This window comes from Sphaeramia orbicularis, chromosome 24 (assembly GCF_902148855.1).
Source record: "Sphaeramia orbicularis chromosome 24, fSphaOr1.1, whole genome shotgun sequence".
NCBI classification, from domain to species: domain Eukaryota; kingdom Metazoa; phylum Chordata; class Actinopteri; order Kurtiformes; family Apogonidae; genus Sphaeramia; species Sphaeramia orbicularis.
In genome coordinates, this window is record NC_043979.1 from 1,031,142 (window position 1) to 1,043,011 (window position 11,870).

Below are 11,870 nucleotides of genomic sequence, written 5' to 3' on the forward strand. Positions count from 1 at the left end.
GTAATTATTAAATGTTTTTTGGGTGGTTTTTAGGGGTAATTTTTGGGTGGTTTTGGAGGTAATTTTTTGTGGTTTTTGGGTAATTATTAAGTGGTTTTTAGGTGGTTTTGGAGGTAATTTTTGGGTGTCTTTTGGGTAATTTTAAGTGGTTTTTGGGTGATCTTTAGTTTCACTTTCACTGCAGCCCCCCCCAAACTGGGTCCAGCGTCATTTGTTATTATTTGTACATACTGTATATATTTTCTGTGCAGAGATGGAAATATAAAAGACAGTTAATGCAAACACACCCGTTTGTACTCTTATTCCCTCACCCAATGAGAATTGATAAGAGAATCGGATCGATAACCAAAATCGATAATGGAATCGGAATTGTTAGATTTTTATCAATTCCCATCCCTATTCAGTTCTATGCGTGCTCCTTTCTCTTCAGTAGCTTTTTAAAAGCCAACTTAAAGTCGTCATTAAAACTGGTGTAAAGCAGGGGGTTGATGAGGGAGTTAATGTAACCCAGCCACGTGAGGAGGTCCGACAGCAGCTGAGGAGCCTGCAGGAGTCCAAGGCCCACCAGGAGCTCCTTCAAAAAGAACGGCAACCAGCAAATAATGAACGCCCCCAAGATCAGACCCAGGATCCTGGCGGCTTTTCTCTCCCGTGAAGTGCATATCTGTTTTTTCGCATCCTGCCCGTCCACGTCTGCATCAAAGGTCGGGATGCAGACGCTGGCGCCGAGCGTGGGATCGGAGTTGGACAAATCGGACACGCAGAATGTGTGGGAGACTCGGCAGTGGTCTACGGAGGTCTGACTGCCCAGGCTGCGACTGCTCAGGTGTCGAGACGAACCCCGTTTCTGGTACAGGGTCTTGGCGGCGCTGTAGATCTTATAGTAGAGGATAAGAATGACGACCATGGGGACGTAAAAGGCCCCCAGAGTGGAGTAGATGGTGTAGCCCAGGTGGTCGTGTTCGATGATGCACTGCTGCAGGCTCCGTCTTCCGGACCTCCGCCTCCAGAATAACGGTGGGATCGATATGAAAACGGAGATGACCCACACTACCCCCACCATGGCGGCGGCACGGCGGCCCGACCTCTTGCGTGCGTACTCGATGGCCTTCGTGATGGCCCAGTAGCGGTCCAAAGCGATGACGCAGAGGTGCAGGATGGAGCAGGTGCAGCAGGTCATGTCTACGCTCAGCCACACCTCACACACCACCTGACCCAGCGCCCACGTCTCCATGGTGATGTAGAGGATGCTGATGGGCATCACCAGCACCGCCACCAGGAAGTCGGTGACCGCCAGAGAACAGATGAGGTAGTTGGCAGGTAGGTGTAGCTTCTTGGTGGTGCAGATGGCGACTATGACGCCGCTATTGATGAGCGCGGTGAGGAGGGTGAGGAGGCCCAGGACCACCGCCACCACAGCCGTCACGTCGGTGAAGGGCGCCATCTGCAGGGTACTGGGACGGGGACCGGTGCAGTTGGTGGTGATGTTGGGTCCTGTGGTACTGTCGCCTGGGTAACGATCCATCGCTGTCTCTGGCCCCTCCCCCCTGGAATCACACCCCAGGGAGATAGTGGCTCAAGGCTCAAAGGTCATTCTGCAACAGATAAAATACACAAGAGCACATGAGGAAGGAAGATCTAGGGATCCTCTGTGGATCACCTGAGAGTTACTTATTTGTGAATGGTGACCCTTTTTTTTTCTGTTTTTGTAAAGTGTCAAATATAGACACTGATCTCATGAAAGGGTGTTGTATGTCACACCGGTTCTTATGGCATGTGATGTGATATACATACGCATTTTTGTGTGTTATTCAACGCCATTTGATCACGTGTCAACTTACGCCAAGATCCTACATAACCCTAACCCTCAGTGCGTGGTATTTGACGTAGGGCTGCACAATACTGGAAAAAACTGATGATTTTTTTTGCTTAATTCAAGATTTTTTGGCTTGAATTAAGTAAAAAAAACTCTTGAATTAAGCAAGAAAAAAAAAATCTGCCAACAGAACAAGTGAAAACTAGAAAAGCACTCGAAAACCTCGCAGACCTCTGCCACGGCAGATCAGTCCGTGCCCCCCCCACCCCCCCCCCCCCATCAGCACCAAAATGTAATCAGTCGTTCCTTGTGCCAGTATCAACATTTCCTGAAAATGTCATGAAAATCCGTCCATAACTTTTTGAGTTATCTTGCTAACAAACAGACAAACAAACCTTGGCGAAGGTGAAAATCAGTTCTTCTATCTCACTGAAAAGTTCCTCTTTAGGTGATTCTGTCTGATTTTAAGTGTGATGAGATATTTGGACTAGAAATGCGACAAATACACTTGGTCAGATTTAGATTTCTTACAGTGTACAGTCAAATGTAAAATAACTTTAACATTAATCCTGTCTGTGTTTCTCTGTATCAGACCCATGTTCATGTTCATGGTGTTAGTGCATCGGTATGAGGATCAGTTCGACCTAAAGTCTGTCCACAGTTCCAGATGTCACTGACTGAAGCCGTCAGCTCAAACCACTGACACGGTGGACTGAGGTGTTCCCTGAATCACAGATAGGTGGGCCAGACCAGTGGCATTCTGGGAAAACAGGAGGAGAACAACACACTGGACAGAAGCTATGACCTGAGACCAACCCTGGACCAGGTCCGTCTGACATCATCTGGCACCAGGTCCGTCTGACATCATCTGGCACCAGGTCCGTCTGACATCATCTGGCACCAGGTCCGTCTGACATCATCTGGCACCAGGTCCGTCTGACATCATCTGGCACCAGGACCACATCCAGCACCACAGAGGCTTCAGGAGCTGAGAACGACCTGTCTAAAACAGCACTAACGATGACCAAGGGCTGAGTGGGCTCATACAGATGCACATTTAAGGCAGAAGAAAGGGCTTTGTCATTTTGAATCTGAGCTCCGTGTGCCTTCATTACAGTCCAGTCTGTTGGCTGAAATGTGGAAAAAAGCCTGAACTCTAGAAACTCAGAAGCAAAACAAGTGGACTTCACTTTGTCTTCTGTACTTTGTAGCAGAATTTGTGTCAGCAGATCATTAGCAAAGTGTAAACATCACCTCCTCCACCATCTTCCTTCACAGATCGTCACATGTTAAAGGTAAATAAGTTAATAAAACAGTTTTTCTAATTGGTATATTCTTCCTAACTACACTTTTTCTGTTTTAAAAACCTTTAAAAAGGTGGTGGTTTGGGTGTTTTTGGGTGGATTTTATATTTGGGTGTTTTTTTTTTGTGTGTGTGTTTTTGAATAGATTTAGAGAGGGGGTTTTTGGGTGATTCTTGGGTGTTTTTTGGGTGGATTTGGGGTGTATATGGGGTGTTCCTGGGTGGATTTGGGGTGTTCCTGGGTGGATTTGGGGTGTTTATGGGGTGTTCCTGGGTGGATTTGGGGTGTTTATGGGGTGTTCCTGGGTGGATTTGGGGTGCTTTTTGGGTAGTTTTTGGGTGTTTTTTTTTTGCAATTTTCTGTGCTGTCTCCATACGACACTTTTTGCTCCGTCACTTGTGTTCACTTGTGGTTTCCAGTCGTCTTCTGGTCCCCACTCTACCTGGAAACATGGAGACTAAAGCAGCAGAGTCCTGTCTGGGATTGATTTGAATACGACGACAGAGAAGAAGAGAAAAGAGACCACTGAACTACAACTAAACTACAACTGAACTACAACTAAGCATTTAGAAAAAAACTAAAACTAATAAAAACTATCAAACCTGCTCTAAAAATGAATTAAAACGAACTGAATTAGAGAAAAAAAAGTCAAAACTAAATAAATCTAAACTAGAATGAAAAATCCAAAACTATTAGAACCTTGGTCCAGTGTCCTGTCCATCTGTCCATCTGTCCAGCAGAGCTCTGACTGTAAGGACAGGTGCACCCCCCCCTCCAGGACAGACTGAGGCTCATCCCATGTGACAGCCCCCGCTCCATAAACCACACATCCACAGACCTGTAAGCCTGTTAGTGGACAGTGTGAAAAGGTCTGTGGTGAGAAGCACCGTGCATGTAGGATGTGAAAAGAACATGTGACACGTCCACGTTTACGGCCTGAGGACGACGTGTTCACACAGAAGACACCGGGTGGAGGGAGGGGTCGAAACACTGTGAAGGTCAAAGTGTCACATTAAAGCCGTGTTTGGAAGCGGACGGACAAAGCTCTGAGGGTCGGCGATGCCTTCAAGGACAGTACGACAACCCCACAGGCTGTTTTCCACTTACTGCACATACATGTGGAAGTGAACAAAAGCCAACACCGACAGCCGTCGAAACACCACTGGAAGACTTTGGATTAAACTGTGCATTTAATAAGACACGTTTAATGTTCAGAACATTTGACAAAAAGTCATAAAATACTTTTAAAACCATCCGTAAATAATAAACTGTGTCCACTGTTTGTGTAGTGAAGGTTTAGTTTAGTTTAGTTTAGTTTAGTTTAGTTTAGTTTAGTTTTATTTAGGTTAGTTTAGTTTAGTTTAGTTTTATTTAGGTTAGTTTAGTTTTATTTAGGTTAGTTTAGTTTAGTTTAGTTTTATTTAGGTTAGTTTAGTTTAGTTTAATTTAGTTTTATTTAGTTTAGTTTAGTTTTATTTAGGTTAGTTTAGTTTAGTTTTATTTAGTTTAGTTTTATTTAGTTTAGTTTTATTTAGATTAGTTTAGTTTAGTTTTATTTAGGTTAGTTTAGTTTTATTTAGTTTAGTTTAGTTTTATTTAGTTTAGTTTAGTTTTATTTAGTTTAGTTTAGTTTTATTTAGATTAGTTTAGTTTAGTTTTATTTAGGTTAGTTTAGTTTAGTTTTATTTAGTTTAGTTTTATTTAGTTTAGTTTAGTTTTATTTAGTTTAGTTTAGTTTTATTTAGATTAGTTTAGTTTAGTTTTATTTAGGTTAGTTTAGTTTAGTTTTATTTAGTTTAGTTTAGTTTAGTTTTATTTAGTTTAGTTTAGTTTTATTTAGTTTAGTTTAGTTTAGTTTTATTTAGTTTAGTTTAGTTTTATTTAGATTAGTTTAGTTTAGTTTTATTTAGGTTAGTTTAGTTTAGTTTTATTTAGTTTAGTTTAGTTTAGTTTAGTTTTATTTAGGTTAGTTTAGTTTAGTTTTATTTAGTTTAGTTTAGTTTAGTTTTATTTAGTTTAGTTTAGTTTTATTTAGTTTAGTTTAGTTTTATTTAGATTAGTTTAGTTTAGTTTTATTTAGGTTAGTTTAGTTTAGTTTTATTTAGTTTAGTTTAGTTTAGTTTTATTTAGTTTAGTTTAGTTTTATTTAGTTTAGTTTAGTTTTATTTAGATTAGTTTAGTTTAGTTTTATTTAGGTTAGTTTAGTTTAGTTTTATTTAGTTTAGTTTAGTTTAGTTTAGTTTTATTTAGTTTAGTTTAGTTTTATTTAGTTTAGTTTAGTTTAGTTTTATTTAGTTTAGTTTAGTTTTATTTAGATTAGTTTAGTTTAGTTTTATTTAGGTTAGTTTAGTTTAGTTTTATTTAGTTTAGTTTAGTTTTATTTAGTTTAGTTTAGTTTAGTTTAGTTTTATTTAGGTTAGTTTAGTTTTATTTAGGTTAGTTTAGTTTAGTTTTATTTAGTTTAGTTTAGTTTTATTTAGGTTAGTTTAGTTTAGTTTTATTTAGTTTAGTTTAGTTTTATTTAGTTTAGTTTAGTTTTATTTAGTTTAGTTTAGTTTAGTTTTATTTAGTTTAGTTTAGTTTTATTTAGGTTAGTTTAGTTTTATTTAGGTTAGTTTAGTTTAGTTTTATTTAGTTTAGTTTAGTTTTATTTAGTTTAGTTTGGTTTTATTTAGGTTAGTTTAGTTTAGTTTTATTTAGTTTAGTTTAGTTTAGTTTTATTTAGGTTAGTTTAGTTTAGTTTTATTTAGTTTAGTTTAGTTTCATTTAGTTTAGTTTAGTTTAGTTTTATTTAGTTTAGTTTAGTTTTATTTAGTTTAGTTTAGTTTTATTTAGTTTAGTTTTATTTAGGTTAGTTTAGTTTTATTTAATTTAGTTTTATTTAGTTTAGTTTAGTTTAGTTTAGTTTCATTTAGTTTTATTTAGTTTAGTTTTATTTAGGTTAGTTTAGTTTTATTTAGTTTAGTTTAGTTTAGTTTTATTTAGTTTAGTTTTATTTAGTTTAGTTTAGTTTAGTTTTATTTAGGTTAGTTTAGTTTAGTTTTATTTAGTTTAGTTTTATTTAGGTTAGTTTAGTTTAGTTTTATTTAGTTTAGTTTAGTTTAGTTTTATTTAGTTTAGTTTTGTTTAGTTTTATTTAGGTTAGTTTAGTTTAGTTTTATTTAGGTTAGTTTAGTTTAGTTTAATTTAGTTTTATTTAGTTTAGTTTAGTTTTATTTAGTTTAGTTTAGTTTTATTTAGTTTAGTTTAGTTTTATTTAGATTAGTTTAGTTTAGTTTTATTTAGGTTAGTTTAGTTTAGTTTTATTTAGTTTAGTTTAGTTTTATTTAGTTTAGTTTAGTTTTATTTAGATTAGTTTAGTTTAGTTTTATTTAGGTTAGTTTAGTTTAGTTTTATTTAGTTTAGTTTAGTTTAGTTTTATTTAGTTTAGTTTAGTTTTATTTAGTTTAGTTTAGTTTAGTTTTATTTAGTTTAGTTTAGTTTTATTTAGATTAGTTTAGTTTAGTTTTATTTAGGTTAGTTTAGTTTAGTTTTATTTAGTTTAGTTTAGTTTAGTTTAGTTTTATTTAGGTTAGTTTAGTTTTATTTAGGTTAGTTTAGTTTAGTTTTATTTAGTTTAGTTTAGTTTTATTTAGGTTAGTTTAGTTTAGTTTTATTTAGTTTAGTTTAGTTTTATTTAGTTTAGTTTAGTTTTATTTAGTTTAGTTTAGTTTAGTTTAGTTTTATTTAGTTTAGTTTAGTTTTATTTAGGTTAGTTTAGTTTTATTTAGGTTAGTTTAGTTTAGTTTTATTTAGTTTAGTTTAGTTTTATTTAGTTTAGTTTGGTTTTATTTAGGTTAGTTTAGTTTAGTTTTATTTAGTTTACTTTAGTTTTATTTAGGTTAGTTTAGTTTTATTTAGTTTAGTTTAGTTTCGTTTAGTTTAGTTTAGTTTTATTTAGTTTAGTTTAGTTTTATTTAGTTTAGTTTAGTTTTATTTAGTTTAGTTTTATTTAGGTTAGTTTAGTTTTATTTAATTTAGTTTTATTTAGGTTAGTTTAGTTTAGTTTAGTTTCATTTAGTTTTATTTAGTTTAGTTTTATTTAGGTTAGTTTAGTTTTATTTAGTTTAGTTTAGTTTAGTTTTATTTAGTTTAGTTTTATTTAGTTTAGTTTAGTTTAGTTTTATTTAGGTTAGTTTAGTTTAGTTTTATTTAGTTTAGTTTTATTTAGGTTAGTTTAGTTTAGTTTTATTTAGGTTAGTTTAGTTTAGTTTTATTTAGTTTAGTTTTGTTTAGTTTTATTTAGGTTAGTTTAGTTTTATTTAGTTAGTTGCAGCACCAAACAGTTTTAGAAGGTATTAATCACTTATTGTCAGTTCACTAATATAGGCTGTAGACAAGTCATTAATGATTACATCACCACAATAGCTTCAGGTTTAGTTAGCGAGCACTAGCACACTACCTAGACTAGTTATGGTCAGAGACTAGTCAGATCTAGTCTTCAACCAGCTCCAGTTATAGTCTATCAAACAGGTGTTGGGTGGATTAGTTCAGTCAACAGTTGGTAACGTTAGTCTGGTGGTCTGATAAACGGAGATAGATGAAAACTTTATAATTATGACGATAGTGTCTAATAACTAGCTAAAGGGCTAAAGTAATCACAACATGTAGGTTATTTTAAGCTAGGTTTACATCCTGTTCCCGGTGGCCACAGCAGACCCATTTGGCCCAAACGTACTGCGCCGTGAGACTTTGGCCATTTTTTTTCTCATATTCCAGTTTTGTTCTGTAATCGGTCCTACGTTGGGTCCAAACAGGGCCACCATGGACCCCAGAACAGAATGTAAACCTAGCTTTAAAAGCCTGGGCCGGCATCCGAAGCCTCAGCAATGCTGCTCTGCGTTCTCCTCGGTTACACAGCGTGCACACGCCTCGATACTAACGTGATCAAGACCCGACGGATCCACTGACGAATTCTTTGCCAAGTCTTTAAGAATAGATTTGGATCGATTTAGTCGATTCGATGTTGCAACACTATGTGTAAAAGTTCCAATGTACTTGAATGTGTACAAATGGAATATCTATCTATCTATCTATCTATCTATTGTTCTATCTATCTATCTATCTATCTATTGTTCTATCTATCTATCTATCTATCTATCTATCTATCTATCTATCTATCTATCTATCTATCTATCTATCTATCTATCTATCTATCTATCTATTGTTCTATCTATCTATCTATCTATCTATTGTTCTATCTATCTATCTATCTATCTATCTATCTATCTATCTATCTATCTATTGTTCTATCTATCGTTCTATCTATCATTCTATCGTTCTATCTATCTATCTGATCCAGACCACTTTCATATGTGGTCCTAAATCTGATCCAGATCTGATATTTTCCAATGTGACTTCAGTCTGAATGTCCAGGTCGCATTTATCTGACCTGGACGTCACTGAAATGCGACAAACGTCGGAGCGGAGGAAAACCATATTTCCTTCTGTAAACACAGTGTGTGTCTGCGTGGTCTGGTATTCCATCAGGACCTCTTTAGTGCATGTGGGTCACTTCAGGACCTCTTTAGTGCATGTGGGTCACTTCAGGACCTCTTTAGTCCATGTGGGTCACTTCAGGGCCACATTCAGTTCAGACTCTAAACTGATAGAAGTCGCATTTAATGTGAATATGAACTGACACAGGAAAAAAACAGACTTCACCCAAAAATCCAAACTGTTCATGTAGACCTGCTGTGTGTTTTCGGCCATATTATGGTTTCTGTAACTTTACGCTCCTAACACTGCAAAAATACGACTTATGCTAATATGCTACGAGGCTAATGATGCGGCAAATGAAAAGAATAGATGAGAAAAGCCAGTGTGTTCAGATCAGTCCCATAAATAGACTGTGGATGATGAGGTGTTGTGGAGATGACAGGATGAGAGTGGACGGACACAGTGAGATGATGGTTAGAAGGTTCATGTTCAGTTCACATCCAGTGAACTGTTCTGACAGGCAGGTGCTGTATGTGTGGCACTCCCACTTCGTAGAAGAGTACAAGCTGAAGGCAGCGTGGATCAGAGGAGGACAAACAGAAATGTGCCAGATCCAAACAGACAGGTGAGAAATCACACAGAATGGAGAGTCCCCAGAGGATAGACCCTGATGTTCAAAGAGCGGAGAAACAAACGCCAATAATCTATACAGTAAAGAAATAAATGAGCCTGTCACAACTGCACAGAAACAGAAACACGCTCCTGTAAGGGTGTCTTATGGGTCCATCTACTGATCTACTGGACCAGGTTTGGAACACTTCTAATTAACCCTTTCATGCATGAATTATGAGAACCTTAATGAGTCCAAACACAGTCACGTCCCATCAGAGCGAATTTTAATTGATTTCCATTCCAACATTTATTTCACTATACAGTAGCTCCTTGTATTGGATGATCCCTTATGGTCCAACTAAAGCAAAAATGAATTCAAAAGTAAAAACGTGGGTGAAATTTTCTCTAAAATGTCCCGTCAGAGAGATTTTGAATACCATGTTTTGACCCTAATCAAGTTTTTTTTTTTTTTTTTTTCCTGAGTGTTTTTATTCTTCTTTAGGCCTGAAAAAAACAATGTGGTTGAAGAATTTTTTATGACCCTGTTTTTCATGGAGTTGCAAAAATGTCCACTCAGCTGGACAGCATGTGTTTAATTTTTGAAGCAAAGAAACATGTATATACTGTGTGAAAACTGTGAAATAAATGTTTTTAATGCAGTTAATCTGATGTTTTGTCACATTTAAACATACTGTAATATGAGTTATTACTCACTTTATGGAGATAATATCCAAAAAAAAAACAAAACCCTGCAGTCTAATAGCAATAACAAGCAACTGATTTCCATTCAGACATGTCAGTGCAGATCAGGTTTATCTAGAACAGTTCAGTTACAGTAACAGTCTGAATGTCAGTGGATTATTATGGGATGGTGCATAAGCGTTGTGGTGGAAAAATTTACTTTTTATATTTTATACTCTTTTAATATGTTATACTGTTAAGTACATGCTGAGTCATTGTTATGTGTGATGTTTACCACTCTGTAGCAACCCCGACTTGGGGACGAAGTTCTTACCTTGAGTTGAAACCCAAACACCTAAATGTCTGAATGTGTAGATAGAGGATGGCGCCTGTATTCAAGCAAGGTTAGAGTGAAGAGGTCCTCATGACCTCTTCACGGAGCAGAGAAGGAGTAGTATGGGGTGGTACGATGTACGTAAGGAATGACAGCATAGTTTGAGGGGGTTGGATTTGGTTCTATATAATCTTTAGTTTTCTCTTGTTTAATCAGACTTCATTTACAGAGCTTTGTCTGTGATTGATTTCTCAATAAATGCATTTATTATTTTAACTCTAACTTTCTCCCTTTTTCTTTGTGTGAGTTAACAGTTGAACGGTAAATTTCCACGACAAATTGGCGTTGTCGGTAGGATTCCGTGAGTGTGTTCGGACGGGGAACGGAGATTGGTGGACTGATCATCCTACGGGCCAAAAAGCGGCTGTAGCCCCGTGGTAAAACGACACCGCGGACGGGGGACCGGCTCCGAGCCCCGCCCGTCTCACCACTGGAATCTAGACTGAGTTCAACGACACAACACACGGTGAGAAAGTTACAGTTAGGGGTTGTGGGGTACTCCCTGTGGTCCAAACTCACGTCACTGGGCACGTCACTGAAATAATAGTGGTGTGCGATTCGGGTTTATATATATTAAAAAAAAAAAAAAAAAAAAAAAAAAAAAAAAGAAGAGGGAAAAATATATATAGACCTGAGTCGGGTTGCTATTGTATGCAAATACAATAGGGTACAGGCGTTTTTGTGAGATTTTTTCGCCTTCAACCAAAAAGAAAATCGTATAAGGTTGCTATTGTATGCAAATACAATAGGGTACAGGCGTTTTTGTGAGATTTTTTCGCCTTCAACCAAAAAGAAAATCGTATAAGGTTGCTATTGTAGGCAAATGCAATAGAGTACAGGCGTTTTTGGGAGATTTTTTCGCCTGCCTTCAACCAAAAAAGAAAAATCGTATAAGGTTGCTACTGTATGTAAATACAGTAGGGTAAAGTTTATAACAAACTTGTAAGCGTTTTAGGTGATTTTTTCGCTGACAACTGAAAAGAAAAATCAAAAGGGTTTTTTAGTATTTTGTTCGCCGAGGAACAAAAACCGCTTAGGAGACGTTCTAAGTGTAAACATGGGAAACCAGCTGGTGAAAAGTGGCGGGGGTGTGGACAGGGAGGCCCCAATTCCAAAAATGATGAGTAAAAAATATGGGGAAATTGTGCTTGACTGTGCTGATTATTGGGTAAGCATGGGCATTTTTCCTAAAACGGGGACTTTAAGCATACAGAAGTTGAATGAGATGAAGGAAAAATTAGAGAAACAGTGGGAGGCTAAGAAAAAAGATAAGCGAATCAAGGTTAGGGATTATAAACAATGGGAGTCGTGTAGCAAATGTGTTGGAATGTGGTTGGAGGAGGCTGAGTGTAGAGATAGGAGAAAGAATGGTAAACAATTGGCAGGAGCGGGAGATGAAGGCGGGGCTGTGATAGGTAGAACAGACAATGCCTCGGCTCCGCCGCCGCTTTACAATACACTGCTTTCCCCTCCCCCTTGTGTCTCTGTGCAGGCTGCAAAAGTGGACCCGGATCTGGACGTCTGCCCGCCGCGCCGCCCCATCAACCCACATCCCCTCCAGGTTTTCTCGGTCGATACCTCCCAT

The 11,870-nt window shown here is 36.8% G+C and overlaps 1 protein-coding gene across 1 annotated transcript; it reads right to left on the reverse strand.

The window, feature by feature from the left end:
- Window positions 1-406: 406 nt before the first annotated feature.
- LOC115415304 (5-hydroxytryptamine receptor 1E-like) lies at window positions 407-1,525 on the reverse strand. The gene has a single exon (XM_030128827.1). The coding sequence runs from the start codon at window positions 1,523-1,525 to the stop codon at window positions 407-409; it is 1,119 nt and encodes a 372-aa protein (XP_029984687.1).
- Window positions 1,526-11,870: the final 10,345 nt, after the last annotated feature.

Excerpts from the sequence above, each read along its gene's own strand:
- LOC115415304 (XM_030128827.1), bottom strand. The coding sequence starts at position 1,525 with ATGGATCGTTACCCAGGCGACAGTACCACAGGACCCAACATCACCACC.